We start from the raw sequence: 18755 nt of genomic DNA on the forward strand, positions 1-18755 counted from the left end.
AGTCAAAGTGTTATTTTTTCTTCTTTTTATGTTTTATTTTCCCCCCTCTTTTCTCATTCTCCAGCAAGATCCTCAGGTTTGGGCTGGCTCCAAGCAGATGTGGGCACCTACTTCAAAAAGTTGCAGCTCCCTTATGATAGCTCTGCAAAAAGGTTTTCTTTTAACTTAAATCAGCAAATGTGTGGAGCACAGACCTAGCGGCATGTTTTTCTCCCTCAGAAATAATTTCTCCCAGGGATCCATTTGAAATTTAAATTGCAGCGAAGTGGTGTTTGTCATTAACAATCAAATATTTGAGCCAGTGAATTACCTTTGCCCCCTCTGTACTTGCACTTCACTCAGTTTGCACAAATTGCATGGGGCATTGTTTTGATGATCATGAAAAAAGAAAGATGATGATTCTCTCTGAAAACATCAAACAACAAAGAAAGCAGAAAGGATAAAATGTCAAATTGTACAGCCTTACATGAAATAGAAAAAAAATGAATACAGCAGTCAATTATTTTTGTTTTGTCACTTTATAAAATGCTATCCTTTTAAATATAAGGATAGAACAAGGAGAAAATAAAGTGACAAGTTGAGTAAATTAGTGCAATCACCATGGTAAGAGTATTTAGAGAAAGACTTGGCTTCATATCATCTCTGAAAGGCAGACTTTCTGCTTAATGTTCATTAGAGGACTGATTGAATTGGAGGGTGTAGTACTGTCACTGTTAATAGAGTGATCTCTAATTAGCTATTTAGGCCCTGACTAGTGTCAAACAGACAAGAGGGCAGGGTGCAGTAAAAAAAAATGCTTCCTGCTGATGCTAAATGTTCTCCAGAAGCAGCTAAATTAAATCATTTCACAAGCATTTTTGTGTGGAATAGAGATGTAGCCAATATGCAGCATTTTCTTTATTCTGAAAAGCACCTTGCACAAATATTGATTCCATTTGAACTATATATATTTTTTTTATGTTAAAACCACAAACTTCAACATGTTCTGTTCTGAGTTCTATATGATAGAGCAACACAACACTATGTGTGGCAGAAAATTAAAATCCACATCAGCCAGACCTCACTATTCCCACGGTGAGACATGGTGTTCGGTGCATTATTGTGTGGGGACGCTTTTGTTCAGCTAGGGACGCTAATTACAATGTAATCCTAATCCTACAAAATAAACAATAAAGAAAAAAAAACAAAACATAAAACTTAAAATGCAAAGGACTGGCTGGGCAGAGGTTCAAGCAGGGCAGTGAGTCTGAACATACAGCCAGCGCTATTTCTGCATATTGTTTTGCATTGCCATGTGTCAGAATGGCCTAGTTAAATTCCAGAGGTACATCCAGTTGCTGTAATGTGAAAAAAGGCAAAGGCAAAAATGTACTGTAAATTAAGGCATTTTGAGCTCCTTTTCTCTCTTTTAAGGCCAATATCCGAATGGATATTGAATCTGTGTGAGTGTGTTGTGTGTGTGTTCATATGCACTGGCACCGCAGGGCCACAACTATGATGGTTTGAACATGGAGGTGAGCAGCAACTTCAAGGCCAAAGTAAGGCATATTCTTGAAAATGATATGGCCGCAATGACCATTCGGTAAGACCCAGAACTTGATCTGTAATGGCTGCCCATAAAGGGGAAATCATCATCAATGAAAATGACAGGTTATTAAGATCAGATTTTAAAGAGGCAATGGCTTTAGTATGATAGGTTAGCCATCCATAAAAAGCTCTGAACGACATCAGTCGTCATCCTGCACCCTGCATCAGAGACACATGCTAATAAGCTCACAACCTTTAATTAAGCAATATGTGTAAGTAGGCGACCATTACAGCCTGATTTGTGAGCCAGTTCATTACACTAAGCACTGGCCAGCAGACACATATTCAATACAAATCAAGCTGGCCTGAAAATTATCCTGTTTAATGTGAGGCCAGAATTGATATTTTATCACTTGACTTCTGATTAGTGACTTAAGGAATCCTCATATTTCATTTTGTTTAGGCAGTGTGGGACATCAGACAACCTGCATTTGTTAGGGAGTTGTCAAAGTTTTTACTGACGTCGTTAGGTCACAGATGACTTATCAGTTCTGATGTTTGCTTGCATAGCATCTCAGAGACAAATGTTGTACCCTACAACACCACAATGTTTTCTCAATGTTAGGAAATGTTCTAAATAAAGTGTTTATGGGATTGGAATCCTGATCAATTGAGTTAGAAATTATCTCTGATAGAATGCCTGACTAAACTCAACTCCAGATACCAACTGTTGTGATTTTGTCAGCTATAGCCATATAGTTTGTCAGCTAGCATACAGTCACAATTTACACAGCTAGTTTTTTAGTGTCACAGCCTACGGGTTGTGCACCAAATTATGCTGATATAATTTTGGTTTTCTCTAATAATCTTAGTGTTTTCTAGCCTTTACCTTGATATTCAAAATGAAAGAAAGCTTGTATTGGCTTCTTCAGTTTCCTGTCTGTCTGTGTCATGTAAGCTGCTGAAAGGCTTGTCATTAAATGTTTCGAAGTCCAAAGCAAATTCAAAAGTCAGCCAGAGAACTCCTTTTTTTTTTCTCAGCACACCAATGAAGTGGTATCCAAATTAAAATATGCTACAAACCAAATTATCTTCAAGTCAAGTAAAATAAAAGAGATTTAACATGCTAGCATTAGCCTAGAGCTATAGTTAGCAGGAGCTAAATTTTGTTGCGACAGAAAAGCTGTTGCTGTCTAGAAAAACTGAGACTTCAGTGTCCAAAAAGTCGTCGACAAATGTTTTATCAAAAACACATCAGATCTTCACCTCCTCTTCATTATTATTGAGTGAGGTCATGCAGTGCAAAACTTGAGCCACATCCACTTCCTGCTATTGGCTCCACACGATTGGAACCTAGAGCAATTAAAGACACTGCATAAATGTAAGGCAAACAATTTATCCAAATCCAAAAAGCAAGATTTGTAAATCAATGTGACCAAGACTTTACACATGTGAAAAAGCATCAAAAATAATCCTTACGTGCAAACAGTTTCTTTCGTTTACGTAACTGGAGTAAAACACATGCACCTCCGTTGTCCTCTCTTTGAGTGGGAGGGCTCCGTTCCAGGCAAGTCACCTCCTTGTTTGCATTCTCCAATCCATGTAATTCACCGATCACCTACAGAAAATTAACAAGCAAAAACAAAAACAATGCTATGCCAGTTCCTACAATGGGTCAGACAGCTTGATCAAAAAAGAGGCAACGCACTCTAAAATGTCTTCTGCTGCAGAACTAAGAATATATTTAACTGGAATTGAGCAACCACGCACAGATCCAGAAATAACTCTTCATCATAATCCTGTCCCCACCAAACTTTGCCTTTAACCCAATGCAATCAGGCAAGAACCATTCTGCTAGTAGCTGTTAAACCCAGACTCATGGATCAGACTGCCAGACAGGATAAGTGTGATTTATCACTCAAGAGGACACCACACTTGATAAGATTTGGATCAAGGAGGTCATTGAAACACTTGATTTTAATTGTTTGGATAGGTGTCGCTATTGTTTGGCAATATACTGTATTTTTCTTAAGGCCTACTACAAGGTCTTCTGAAGTAGATTACATATATAAGAAAGCATTGCATCTGCCTAGAATATAAGCAGCCACTTAATACATTTTCTAAATAAAGAAAAGGTTTCACCAATTTTTCTGTGATGTTAAACTAGTATACACTATTCAGATAATTACATGTCGTGGGATCAGATAAGTCCTCCTGCTAAGTTGATATGGCTGCCAGGGAGACATCAAGCTCCTCATGCAACATACTGCGACGAGCCAAGGACATTCCTTTATCTCTCATCTTTTCTGAGTGTCTTTTTGCGACAAATACACACACAAACACACAAACTTGCAATGCACTCTAACTTCCTGTACAAATCAAATTCATACTTTTGACGGTGGCTGACGACCTCATGGCAATGAAGCATCAGCCCTCAGCTCCGCAGTGGCAATCAAACATGCAACAGAGTAATTACAAGAAGAGGGAGGAAGACGGAGAATTGATGCGGTTTGTCAATTAATGTTGCTGCAAGGTGTTTCAACAAAAGGTTAACTTCTTCATATTCTCTGCATGCTAAATTAGGTCAATATTGGTCCAGTGAAGAGACATTATTTGAAGATGGACAGCAGGTGGAGTCATGGCAAATAAAAAAAAATAAAAAAAACAATAATGACAGATTTAATGTAATATCATGATGAACTCTAAACTACTCTTTAATAGATTTTTCATTCTTTCAAATCATTGCTGCTGCATAATGATCATCACAAAATTTGTTTGCTTTGTAGTCGTGAAAATCTACAACCTACATGGACTAATTGCGCTGCAACACTTTGACCCCTGTTGAAGGTAAGATAATTACATGTCAGGCAATAAAATCTTACTGTTAAATAAACTGCACACCTTTTGTTTCTGCGGCTGAGCGCATCTCCAAGAAGGAGACGTGAAAAAAAGGCGCCAGATAAATTACAGAGAAAAGTTCTTCTATTTATTCAAGTTGCTGGAGATGCTCATCATCAGCGTTTTTTCCGAGCCATAAATAATTTGCAGAGAGAGGTAATATTCAAGCTGGCAGAGCCTTAGTTGTGCATCTTTAATGGAAGTTTTACAGAAGCTGAGCCAGTTCTTGCATATGCTGCTGTCACCCATATGGAGGAAAAGGAGACAAAAGGAGCACAGTTGGCTTGTCCTATCTTTTTATAAGTCCGCCGACACTTAAATGCTAGCCTCAGAGAAAAAGCAGCACAGGGGGACATAAACCCACTGTGGTTTTAGGAGGGAAGATAATGACTTTGCCTGCATTAATTTCTTCATCAGCCATCTTGTTTCTACAGACAGAGTGGTTATGAGTCCTTCTCTGAAGGTCCTAGCTTATATGGATGCTTTTCCCTGCATAATCTTGGCCCTAACAGTTGTTGTCGACGGCGCATTTTGCAATTCGGCAGCTGTGGAACATCTGTTTATAGGTAATGAGTATTTGGAAAGCTACACCTCACTTTACCTTTAATGTCTTTTATTGGAGCACACTGATGGGAAAGAAGCTTTAACTTCTTGTTTTGTTGGGATTCAGCAAGAAGATTCTTTTAGTAGGGTCAGTAACACACACACACACACACACACACACCTGCCTCTGGCTACAGACTGTGAAGGCACATGATGGATCATTAATATTAACTTTTAAAACAGAATTCAACATGCAAGTCAATAAAGAGTTCATTATTGTTATAGTTTTGACTAAACATTCTTGACTGCAACTTTACTCTGCTATTTTCTATTTGCAAAGGCTGCAACACAATCAACATAAAATGTTTCACAACTGCTGAATAAACAAAAGATTGTTTTCTTTACTTTTGACTTTTGCTCTGTCTTTCACTCTAAAATTAATAGTTTTGGTCTGTATTCCTTTCAACAGCTCAAGGCACTTGTTTACAGACTTGCTTTTTATTGTCTTCATTTACACAAGTTTTAGGTGTAGATCTGTGCATTTTGCAATCCTGCTGTCCCCAGAAGCTGTGGTCATGTTTGGCTAAGAGTAAAACAAGTCCTTCAGGGCACCTCTGTAAAGGGGATTGGCTAGATAAACAGAACTCCTTTAAGGAAATTGGTCAAATATTTCATCAGCAACTGCAAACTTTTTAAATGGCGAGATGATCATTTCATTTCTAAGAAAGAGAATGTTGGTTACATCATCAACACCATCTAATTAGGATAAGTGCTACCCTGTGGAAGTATTCATGCCTCTTAAACCTTTTCACATTTTGTAATTATACAACCACATGTGTGTAATTTCATCTCAATATAAAAACAGCGGTTCTCTGAAGATTTCAAAGGCCTGTTTCGAGAACATTTCTGGAAAAACAGCAAAATAGAGAACAAGTAATACACCAGAGGTCTGAAGCAAAGTTAGGTTAAAAAAGAATATTGCAAGCTTTGAACATCACTGTTCAATCCATAACAGAGGAGTATACCCCAACTACAAACCTACCAACACATGGCCGTCCACCTACACTGACAGGCCGGACAAGGAAAGCATTAATCAGAGAAGCAGGCAAGAGGCCCATGGTAATTTTGGAGGAGATGCAGTGATTGACAACACAGGTGGGAAAGTCTGTGAAGAGAACAATTGTGCAATCTATAATTTTGACCACAATCAAAAAGTGGCATGAAAAATGATAAACTATAAGAAGCCCAGTTTGTAGATTACCCCAAGGCATGGGACACATCAAATATGTAAAAGAAGGTGTTTAGATCAGATTAGACCAGAATGTTTGATTTTAGATTTTGTTTTTTGATTTTACATGAAAACACAATGTGTGCTAGAAAACCAACACTACACATCGCCCTGCCTAAACACATTGTCCTTGCTGTGAAACATGGCAATGGCAGCATCCTGCCGTGGGGATGCTTTTCTTAAACACAAACAAGGAAACTGATCAGAGTTGATACAGGGAAATACTGGAAGAAAGCTGAATAGAGGCTACTACAGAAGGTCTGTACTACAGAGGTTCACCTTCCAGAAAGACAATGACACTAAAGATACAGCCGGAGGTACAATAGAAGAGTTTAGATCAACACATGTGCATGTGTTAGATTGATCCAGTCATAGTCAAAACCTACAGAAATGTTCTCCTTCCGTTCTGACTGAGCTTGAGTTATTCTGCAAAGAACAATGGGCAAGAAATTCCATCAGGAGATGTGCAAAGCTGGTAGAGACATACCCTGAAAGACTTGCTGCTATTATTTTCCTTCCATTTTAAAATTATGTACCACTTTCATTTGGTTTATCACATACATTTCAATAAATACATTCAAGTTTGCATTTGTAATGTGACAATATAATTATGGACAGTTTTCCTTGGCAAAACAGCCTCACAGGTACAAATTAATATTTTAAAATGAACAAAATATATATTTCTATATATATTTTGTAAATTACTGGAACTCAATGTGTCCATTTTCTGTACTGTTGCTGTAACATGGCTGTTAGGTGTGTTTTTTTTCCTCTCCTCATACTTTTTATACATCAGATTAAATTGTACAAGCTGTCCCTGTCGATATGTACCAGAATTATACATAAACCACAAATAAAGTTAGCTGAAGAGTTCGTCCAACTGCAGAGGATGGCCTTTGATGATTCCTGGATCCATACATAAACCCAGTCTATATATTTAGGGCTGGATTACTTTTGAATATGTAAAGTGAGGATCTGTGCTTCCAGGCGAAAGGGATCAGTTTTATGTGATGTGCTGCATCCCGGTGTTATCACTCCTCTCTACCAGCAGGTGAAAAAGGATGCCATTGGCATCACTTACCAGAAAGCAAAGGAAGAGAAGCATTAAAAAGAGTGTGAGTAAGAATTTTCCATGGACAGTGACAACAATCTTTTACTTGTGGCTTCTGTGAAATTTCCATTGTCGTTTTAATGCAAAGATGTTGTGATCAATATTTTTATTGTTAGAAACTAGTGAGAATATCTGTGTTTAGGTGCTTGCAAAGATTACTTGTAACTGCCATTACTTTTGTTTTTGCAATGTGTCTATTTTCCATGATGAACACTCCTCCGTGTTATCTCATTTAGTCTGCAGAAATCTATAGGCTATACACACATAAACACACTCACACACACATAGACACCAGAAACAGATTTACCAGCATCATGTTTTGTTAAATAAGCTCATTTGTCTGTTGGTTTATGATTGAGGACCATTAGGACTAACAGAGCCTCAGAGCTAATTGTTGGCATATCAAGCATTTTCTCTTCTCACTTCTTTGACATTTCAACTTTAAAATATTAATTTTGTTGAGATGATCCAGGTTGCTCGAGGTGTGACAGAATGATTGAAGACTGTATAATACATTCTTGCTTAAACAGCAGCACTTGCCACAGAATGCTACTTTTGAGTAACTCTGCATAAGTAACAAAATTTTATTTATATAGCCCCTTTCACAGATAAAATGTTACAAAGTTAATCACAGTATAATATAAATTACATAAAGTACACAAAGTAAGAAGATAGTAGTACCTTAACTAAAAGTCTGTTTAAAAAACACCCTTGGCCTTTTAGTAATGATAATCAAATGTTGAACTTAATCACAAATAGTTCATCCTCCCTCCACCTATTATTTATACCTGCTCATCCTTGGCAGTTTGCGGTTTGTTTATTTTTTTATCTCCGGCAACTGTGGGGGACAGACAGGGTACACCCTGGACAGGTAGCCGGTCCTCCCCAGGACCTCATCAGAGATACACAGGAAAGCAAGCAAGCACGCATACACCCACATTGCACAAGTGCATGTTACAGAGGTCAAACAACCTTACTTGCACATGTTTGGACAGTGGGAGGAAGCCGGAGTACCCAGAGAGAACTCACGCATGCACACGGAGAAATGCAAACTCCATTCAGAAAGACCTCAGCTGCACAGACTCTGCTGCAAAGACTCCATGCACAACTGCCTCACCATGCAGCCCCAGGCAATTCATCAGAATGACAAATCTGTTTTGTTTTGTTTTTCTGGTGTGAAAAAAAGAGAGAGAACTTTGTAATTTTATTTTTGCAGACAGTACAATTTCAAAAGAATGTTTAACCATGAAGATAGTTAAATTCCCCCCATTTGTTCAACACCTGAGGCGTTAAAACTATACAATTACCTTTTATTTGAATGAAAATACAATAGAACAGTAATTTTACATTTCTTTGTGTAAAACACAAGAAATGAGCAATCAATATGTTGACCTCTTGAGAACTTCCAAATCAAATCCTTCTGCCTTTTATTTATTTTTTTATTTTTTCAGCTTTTAGCTTCACTTCACAAGAAAAGATGGCCTAAAACCTGGTGAATGTTGGTAAATGATTGAGTGGCACAAAATGGGGGATGTTACAAATGTTGATAGGTAGTCTAAAGTAGTCTCAATAAACAGTGGATGTCACATATTAGGACAATACAACTTCTTCAGGCTCCTTCCTGCCGCCTCTTTACACTCAGAAATTTCAGCTGGTGCCTCATTTAGATGTCTGACAGTCATTTTATGGTTTCATCATGGATATTTGTTTTTTTTTCTTTTTCCTCTTTTTTTGCTAGTTTGCAAGATATTCAACTGAAATCTGCAAACCTTAAGTTGTGAATTTGTGTTTATTTTGTGCAAAGCAGGAAAGCAAAGTAAATGGCGAGAACTTAACCTGCGCTTGACTTACATTTGAACAGTTTGTTAGGCAATAAACACAGCCCCTATGCTGTCTTCAAGGACACTAGGTGCAAATCAAATCTTTTGAAAGTGTCTGCTCTACAGTCTTGGCTTTTGACAAATAGAGCTATTTCAAATCTGGGTCATTATCTTAACTTGGTCATTCCTCATTTCAGTTTGAGTGGGAAATGACTGGAATGAGTTGTAAAATCGCTAAAGCTTCGTACTTTTACCCCGATGTCTACTTTCACTAATTCATTGCAACTGATGTTTCTGATCAGTTCAGCTGCTTCTGATTTGCACATTATTTTCTTTTGTCTCTCTGTATTATTAGATTGTCTTTGTGATTATTATTAAGTTTGTATTATCTGCCTTTACAAGTGCCTTTGTAAATGAGACATTATTCTCAATCGTCTAACCTGGTTAAATAAAGGTTAAATAAACATAAAATTAAAAAGGCAGGATTCTCAATCATACAAAAAGACTGCAACAGGCAACACAGTAGGTGTGTCTTTTTTCAATGAGAATCAGACATGCAAAAGATCTGCTTGAGAAATGGATAAATTGCCCTAGGAACAATGAAAAAGCCTCTTCATTGATCTCACCTCAATGATAGCCCCATCAGGTTGTCGAAGGAAGTGTCTGTATCTTTGTTTCAGCCCACTCAGGTACAGTGTATGGATTACGACATGAGTGCTGGTCTCGCTCTCTGGTGGTGACCCACCCTCTGTGTGAGGCTCATCACTGGGTGCAGCGGAGCTTGATAGAGAGTCCTCTGCTGTCCAGACATAGTCATAAACTGCCACCTGCTCAACCAAAGACAAAAGCAGAGAAATAGGGATATGATTCTTTAAGTCAGATCCTGATGAGTTATTTTTAATTTATTTAGTACAGTAGAGAAGGGAAGTGCTTAGAAAACAAAACACACAAGAAGGAAGTCCTATGGGAGCTTATGTGTAGCAGGTATAGGGACAGGCTGTGTTTGTGATCATATGAGCTGTATAATCCAGATGGTTGCCTTGTTCATGATTCCACTCTGTGTGTTCATGTGCATTTATTGTGGGGCTTACACACCTGTAATGTGCTGCTCTTCCATATCAGGGTGAGACATGGGAGCTAGCGGAGCATGTAACATGTTATATAGGTCATGTAACTTGAAGTCATCCATGTGTGAAGATCATGGAAGCCCATTCCCTCTGTGGAAGTGTTTATGGTTGAAGGCTGGAATTTTTATTTATCATATATTTTATGCATGAAATCAAAAAACAAACAAAATAAAACAAAATAGAACAAAAAAAAAAAGCTGACAAATAGTAAAGGCAATGTGCAGTTTCAAACTAGAGTACAAAAGTATTTACTTTCTATGTGTTTGCACATCCAAGGGTGTCTACTTACAGTGCCTTGCAAAAATATTCACACCCCTTGAATTCTTACCACATTTTGCCACATTACAACCACAAACTTGAAATGCTAATAGGGTTTTAGGCCATAAACCAACAAAACCTAATGCATCGTTGTTTAGTGCAAGGAAAATGATGATGAACATGGTTTTCAATATGTTTTGCAAATAGAAATCTGAAAAGTGTGGTGTGCCTTTATTGTCAACCCCTCTGAGTCAATACTTGGTAGAACCATCTTTTGTTGCAATTACAGCTGTTTGTCTTTTGGGACATGTCTCTACCAGTTTGCATATCAACAAACATATTATGTTGTTGTTGTTTAAAGAGAACCTCAAACTGTTTTAGATTGGATTGTCAATGTTAACAGCAAAGTTTTGAACCACAGGCTATTGAGAATGGACTATGAATGAGCCATTCAATAATATGCTTTAATTTAAACCATTCCATTGCAGCTCTGGTTGTATGTTTAGGGTTGTTGTCCTGCTGGAAGGTGAACCTTTCTGCTGTTTGAACACATAAACTTCCAAAAAACACATTGAAATATGCCGTTGTAATGTAACAATGCTCAAGAGGTCTGAATAATTTTGCAAACCACTGTCAAGACCATTAATTAAAATTTAACCAAGCACCTGACACACAGTGGTGAACACTACACACACAAACACACACACGCCCACACACACACACACACACACAGTCAAAGTCATAAAGAGAATAAAGTTCTTCAAGGTGACCCCCTAATTGGCTGTGTAATTATGATTCGTCTAAAAATACAGAGAAAGAAAAAATGGTAAACTCATTCAGTGGGCCATGAGTGGCAGGGTCAAGCTGAAGGAGGGGTGGCGTATCAATGTCACCCTCATACTTATAAACGCAAACACAACTCTAGGCACTTCACTGAGAAAACAGTGGAAGCCATTACCAAACTTGTAATTAGAGACGTAGCATAAAGTGCAGAGCAGACACCCTGTAAGTAGAAAGGCCCTCATTGTCAAAGTGTCAAAGAGGCACAAAGCAAATAGGAAAAATGTCTGAAGGAAAGTGTGCGTTTGTGTGTGTGTGTGTGTGTGTAAGAGAAAGAGAGAGTGGGAGAAAAGAGAGAACGTTTGGGAGGGGATACTGGAATGCATCTCTTCACTGCTAATTTAGACTCTCATTAGAGGAATCGCCTCAACTGCGCTTTGCCTCAAGCTTGGCCTCAGCCCACACTAGGAGTAACTGATTACCTGAATTTCTTAAGTAATCAGCACTTCTGCAAGGCAGCAATCAGTCTGTTTGTACAGCAAGAGTACGATGATTTTTTTCTTTTCAACTAAACCTGACTAAGAGTGTGAGAAAGTTGGATTTATTCCAATACAATCATGGTACAAGGAAACACACACTTTTATTTGTGTTAGAGTGTGTAAAATATTTGAAATTTTGTCCTAATAGCTGAAGCACTGGCATCAGGACGATACCTCATTACTAACTGAATATGGACAATGCATTTGAAAACCATGTTATGGTTTCTATAGATTTTCTATGGAAAACTGAGTGAGCAGCATTCAGGTGAATGATCTCGTTACCATCTTGCTATTGAAGCAGGATGAAGTTCTTTCTAAAGATTGCACAATATATTGAATAATATTTGGCATTGCAATATCCGTGTGTGCAATATGGAAATTGCAAAGGGACAATAAAAATAGGGGTCATAAATGTATTGACCATTTTCAGCTGATTTTCTTACTATCAATTTAAGACCCTGCTAAACCTTCAAAGAGACCCACCAAGTTTTCCTGATACGGTTTTTACTGCATTTAGTTGAGCCAGTCATGTCCCATACAAGAAATGCAGGTTAATTACGATCCATATAGTCATGCGAATATTCTAAAATATTGTCGCAAGTTCCTGTTTTCAAATTTCAATCCTTCAATAGAAATAGTCAGATAAATGCTGATAGTTAAGATTACTGTGCCCTCTTCTCTCCACCATGTGCATATGTTGCAAGGCTTTTTTTTTGCAGATAATCTTCTTAACATCAATATTGTTTTTTGGTCCAGTAGTAATAGTGAACTTCAATTTAAAAAATAAAAGAACATGTTCTAATAATAACAAATAGAAAGTATGTGTTCTCACCATTTACCCTTGGTTTATAACATAATGGATTGTTTAAATCTGAGTTATACAGGTCAAACAGAGATTCCATATTAGTTTTCTGGTTGAGGATGTATTTAAAAAAGACAATTATTTCAACAAACTGCAAGTGAAACATCTTTTCCCCCTTACTAGCCACATGAAGTGTGGTTATGAGCCAGTTATGACCCTTAACCAGAGTCCTGAAGACCAAGCTGTACAGTGATGATAGAAACACCCACCCACCTACTTATTGCACTTGCAATGTTTCTTTTTTTTTTTTTGCCCAAGCAGCTTAGCGCACTTTATTAGGTATCTTTGAAGATCAGGCCCTATGTGTTCTGGGTCTATACTATACGCCACTGTGGTTAAACACACCTGCTCATATTCTCTGTTGTGGTTTGCAAGAGTATGTATTTTGGCTTGCATGAAAATAGGTTTGTTTTATGTTAGCCATGCTACCATCCTACACTAATTAGCACGTGAAATCAAGTTGACAAGACTAGACAAAAGCTTGAAAAGGTGTTTGTGTGTTCCGTTTGGATGATGCCATTTCATGCAATGCACCATGGCTCTCAGGAAGCATCACTGCTAAGACACAAAAAGGAAAGAGCATTAGAAGAGGCCTGTCTGCTCAGCACTACTCTGTTCTGGTCTGTTGTGTTGCGTTATGGTGCTAGTCTGGCTTCTAGCCCCAGCTTGAGTGCTTTCTCCACTCTACCATTGTTCCATTTGATAGCACTAAGTGACTGATTTAGGTTCAATGCCTGCATGGAGCAGACGGGCCAGCTGTGGGTTAAGCAGATAGCATTCAAGTGAGTTAACCCAATTCAAACCCAATCAAGCCAGGATTTATTGTTGAGGTCTGTATTTAGAAATCTGATAGAGTCTACATCAGTCCTTTGACTTGTATAAGGAAAGACGGGTCTTGTTTCTTTTAGTGGAGGACTATAAACGGCAAACCATGTTTTCCAGCAGGGACATAAATTTTAAGATTTGTAGACATTACCACAAATCAGCATTGGAAGAGAAGGACAGGCATGGGATCAGGAAGTGGGGATGGTGCATCTGCTGATTGGCTCCATGGTTTACCATATAGTCTGTCTTTCTGGAAGAAGATGCAATTTCACACCCACCATTTCATATCATACTGCAAATGAATGAGGAATAAAAGCAATCAGTCTGTAAAGAAGAACACCTATTTTTAACAATACAGCGTGACTTGTAATATAATTTGCCTAACTTGTCAATCATTTTAGTGTGGACAAGTATACAGTCCCTCAGTGTGTAAATGTCTGAGACCAAATAACTGGTGAGACTACCTCCGAGATAAATTGATTTTGCATATTCCGTAAATAATATTTGTCATATTCAGAGAGAGATACCCACTTCTAGTGTTTTGCTTACTTTTTCATTTTTTTATGTTTTGTTATGGTACAACCACATACTTCAATATATTTCATTGGTATTTTATATGAGAGACCAATACAAAGCAGAGCAAAAATATGAAATTTTTGAGACATATTTTTATAACAAAAAAAAGAAAACACCTGAAAACTGTGATGTTTCACCCCTACTTTCAAATGTCAGTCTTTTGGGGATATGCCACAGTTTTATCAGCTTTATAGATCTGGAAACTGCTGTTGCCCGTTCTTCTTTCCAAAATAACTTAAATTATGTATGATTTGATCGACATACTGGCAACCTGTCCGGGGTGTACCCCACGTCTCGCCCGTGGACCGCTGGAATCCAGCTCCCTCGTTACCCTGTATGGAAGAAGCGGGAATAGAAAATGGATGGATGGTTGGACATATTACCAATTGCATTTAGTATTGTGTTCCTCCTGGTAGGAGACACTCTTAACCACCTTTATGTGTTTTGCAGCATCTAACAAATTTTCTTCCAGAATAGTCCTGTGTCAAGCTCGACCCATATTTTAATCAACTCTGAAAATCTTTCCTGTCCCTCCTAATGAAAATCATCTCCACTGCATTATGTTAGTACCACTAGGTTTCATGGTGGGGATAATGCATATAGTTTTCTGACACATTTAGTATGTTCAGTTTCAGTTTTGTCTAACCATTGAACTTTATTTCACATATTTGCTGTGTCCTGCAAACTGCAAATTGGGCTTCTTTTGAATTTCTTTGATTATTCAGTTTCTTCTAGCCATTGTTCAGTAAAGGCCAGATTTGTGGAGTGGATGTCCTTAGACAGATTCTCCCACCTGAGCTGTAAGTTCTGTGGATTTCTGCAGCTTCTTCAGAGTTACCATAGACCCTTTTGGTTACTCATCTGAATAATATATTCTCTCTCAGCCAGTTAGTTTCGGTAGCTGGCCTTCTTTTTTTTAGGTTAGGTTTGAAGTTATTTAATAATCTTTACATTTTTTGAGGATCGACTGAACACTGCCAATGGCATATTCAAACCTTATTTGTTTTCTTTTTTTTTTTTTACCTAACCCTGCTTTTAATCTCTCCACAATGATATCCCTTGACCTGTCTGGAGTGCTCTTTGGTCTTCATGATGCTATTTGTTTAATAATATTCTCAAATAATCCTGTGTCACTTACCGAAAAAAACATTTGGACTCATTTGGACTCTTATTTACCAGTTATGCGACTTATAATTCTATTAAGAGGTTTTGGAGTAAAGAGAGTTGATTACAAATTCACTCCCCACTATTCTGAGTTTTGTTTGCAAAAACATGTTTGTGTAGTCTCACCTATCTCTTATTAAGTTAAGTTAAGTTTATTTATATAGCGCTTTTCAGCAACAAGGCACTCAAGGTGCTGTACATAAGGAAAAACATTACAATGATGCAGAAAATCAAACAACAGAGGTGATCAAAAAAACAAAAAGAGTATAGAATAATGGATAAGAAAAATAAAGGAAAATTGGACTGAAAACTTGACTAATAATGTTTAGGTGACACATTCAAAGGCCACTCTAAACAAATACATTTTTAATCTTGAGTTAAAGCATCTTAGGGTTTCGGCGCTTTTACAGTTTTCTGGTGCTTATTCCAGATTAGTGGAGCATAACAACTTTCCCCACTTCACAAATATGTGCCACATTGTATTGTTAAATACAATTAAATATAATTAAATATCATTAAAATACATTAACGTTTGCGGTTGTAATGTGACAAAATGTGAATAAATTCAGGGGGCATGACAAAATGTCTGTCACTTTTGTCATGCCAGTTTTAAATGCGTATCTTCTACTGACTGTTATGAATTAATGTTATTTTTTTTCCATATTGAATCTATCTGGCCTGCCCTGCTGGCAAGCAAAGCAGTTCCACCTCACCCCAAAGACCTTTTTGCAAGTTTTACTGTTTTTCAGTGCTCAAAACAATGTGTCAAAAAGAAAACATTCACAGATGCAAGTGTTAATCCACCTTATGGAATACTGACATGGACCAATCAGTGATTAATAAACACAATCAAACACAGACCTAGGTTGAGTTCATTTTTAGAAATAAATATTAACATTTTATTGAGAACAGTCTTTGCACATGTCAACCAGTGTTTATGTTTTAAGACACTTGTTTGCACATATAGTCAATGGTGTAAATTATGTTTGCCTGCTTGATACTGAAAGGAGGCAAGAAGTATAAGTCTGCACCAGCAGACAAGCTGGCTACTGTCCAGAACAGAAGCCTTAGGCACATACACCATCAGGCTTGTGTTCCTCTCTGATTGTTGAATGACTGATCCAAAATAGATAGCTGTCATTAACATTTCATGCATTTTCTTTCCCAAATCTATCTTCCTCTGTTTCATTTCACATCCTAGTTGCATGTTCCAAAACTCACCTTTCACATGTTTTGAGAACCAAACCATAAAAAAGAACTTTAGAACCTTTAGGCATTCCTAAGTAATAAGATTGTAAGATGAGATCATGCATGATAGCAGGTTCTGGTAAGGGGAGTTTGCACTGTGTGTTAGTTGTAAAATACAATTTGGCCTATGTTTAATGATATGTTTTTATTTATGTAGCTCTCAGCAGTAACAAGCCCAACAGAGCTTGTCTCACAACATGGCCACTGTGACTTGTACTGTATATGTCTTTCTTCACCCACCTTTGTCTGTCTTGCCATTGACCACTTGAAAACCAAAGTTACGGACCTTTCCTGGGTTCTGCCACCTGCATATTTTCCAATCCTCACAAATTTATACTGCGAGTAGGCAGAAGTTTTCTCCACTGACATGATCCTTTTGGTTTGTAGTTCTGTCCCACTTGACTTTAATTTACAGTGGGAAAATAATTAGAATCTCACTTTTGCAAAGAGTGGAGTGAAAATGTAAACAATGCTTCCCTGCGGGCGGGTGCTTCATCACTTTGACAGGTGCATTTGAATTTGCCTGGGTGGCGGACAGGCTTGGTTATTTATGTGTCAGTCGCACATGAAAGCTCCGGCTGCGGCTGGAGTTGGGACTGACACTATGGAAGGGGTTGAAACTCTGTTCAGTGGGTTTCGATTTGGGGGAATAAAGGGGATGTTGCTAGGTTTTGAACGGGAAGGTTACAACAGGGTTATTCCCTCTGGCAGTAAGATGAGGGCAATGGGCAGGGTAGAGAATGCAGCTGGATGTGAAGTTTTTGCTGTGAGTTACTGTTGTAGTGGGGAGATATAAGGTGACATAACCCACTTGCATAAAACAAATTATTTTGAAATGATGGATACAAATAATCTTACTAACTTAGTTATTTTAGGTGCAGAAGCTGCTTCATGTGGAAGAAATGCTTGGGAAATATTTTTGTTATGTTTAAAATGCACCATTCCAAGCTTTACCAACTCTATCAGAATGTGAATAACTTTGTAAAACCATCATCGCTGTAGGTTTTTCTCCTGCTAGAAGATAACTTGAGACTGGGGCAGATGTTTATCTTCAATTCATCTAACAGGTTTTCTTCCTGGACTATCACTAACTTTGATAAACACATTTAAGGGTGTCTTTACATTGTTAGTTTACAGTAATGGTAATAAAATACATTATTATGCTGATGTTTCTGCACACCCTAAAACTAAAGTCCTCCCAACAGGAAATATCTGCAGAAATAAAGCAAAAAAGCACTAAAAGGAGCATCAGTGATTGTTGTCAAGTGAGTGAAAAGGTAGACAGAGTTGCTTTCTTTGTCTGCAGATATATGTACACACATATAAAGAAGCACAGTAACACATGCTAACACACATATAACTAAGCCCACGAACAGACAAAGCCCCACACAGTGAGGCAACGCATGCATGCATCTTCAGTGCCTGCGGGTGCCTGAAGCTGCAGAGCAGGGAGTGGGGGAAGGGGGAGAGTAGAGGGCTCTGGGGTGATAGAAAGGGTGTGTATGTGTGTGTGTGTGTGTATGTTGCGTGTGCGTGCAGTGGGGGGAGTAGCATGGCAAGGGGTGTGGTGAGGGTGCTGTGCACTGAGGCTGTCAGAGCAATAGAGGGTCAATCCCTTGACTCCCTGACCAAACCATCATTTCATTAAGACCTTGTCTGGGCTCAAGGCTTGGGTACTGAGCACCAGTTATATGCCACGGAAAAGTAGACAGTCTGCACGAATACAGACACACAATGCTGCATAGCCTGATGCATTGTCTGACTCATTGGACCTAGTTGTTCAGTCTCATGAGTCTCCATTTCAGCTACAACATTCAGATTGCAGAGTCAGAATTTCACATTAACAACAATGTAGCATAGACCCATCCTGCTTTCTAACAGCAGTTAAGGCTGGTGGTGGTGATATTCTGGTGCAGGGGAATAATTTATTTCCACACTTTGGTCCCCCTAGCATTAACTGAGGGTCATTAAAAGCAAAATCTTACCTGAATATTGTTGCTAAAGGCAGTTCTGAAAGTAAAAGAGGGCCCAACCCTATATCAACAAGGTGAACCTAATGGACTAGACAGTATACTTAATGTAATAATGTGTTGTTCTCATGTTTTTGGGGATAAATAAGCTACAAATGGTTTAGTTTAGTTGTATTTCTTTTGGGTGTACATCAGTGTTTGGGTAACCAATTAATAATG

General features: G+C 38.1%; 1 protein-coding gene across 1 annotated transcript in view; it reads right to left on the reverse strand.

Moving 5' to 3' along the window:
- Positions 1-587: 587 nt before the first annotated feature.
- Positions 588-18755, reverse strand: part of ofcc1 (orofacial cleft 1 candidate 1) — a 105588-nt gene continuing 87420 nt past the window's right edge. The window contains exons 21-23 of the mRNA XM_047350578.1: positions 9814-10014; positions 3007-3145; positions 588-2880 (exon numbers count right to left, since the gene is read on the reverse strand). Of these exons, the coding sequence (XP_047206534.1) occupies positions 2807-2880; positions 3007-3145; positions 9814-10014 (414 nt within the window). The 3' untranslated portion in view covers positions 588-2806. The remainder of the gene's footprint in view (positions 2881-3006; positions 3146-9813; positions 10015-18755) is intronic.

Source organism: Girardinichthys multiradiatus, chromosome 21 (genome assembly GCF_021462225.1).
Source record: "Girardinichthys multiradiatus isolate DD_20200921_A chromosome 21, DD_fGirMul_XY1, whole genome shotgun sequence".
Taxonomy (NCBI): Eukaryota; Metazoa; Chordata; class Actinopteri; order Cyprinodontiformes; family Goodeidae; genus Girardinichthys; species Girardinichthys multiradiatus.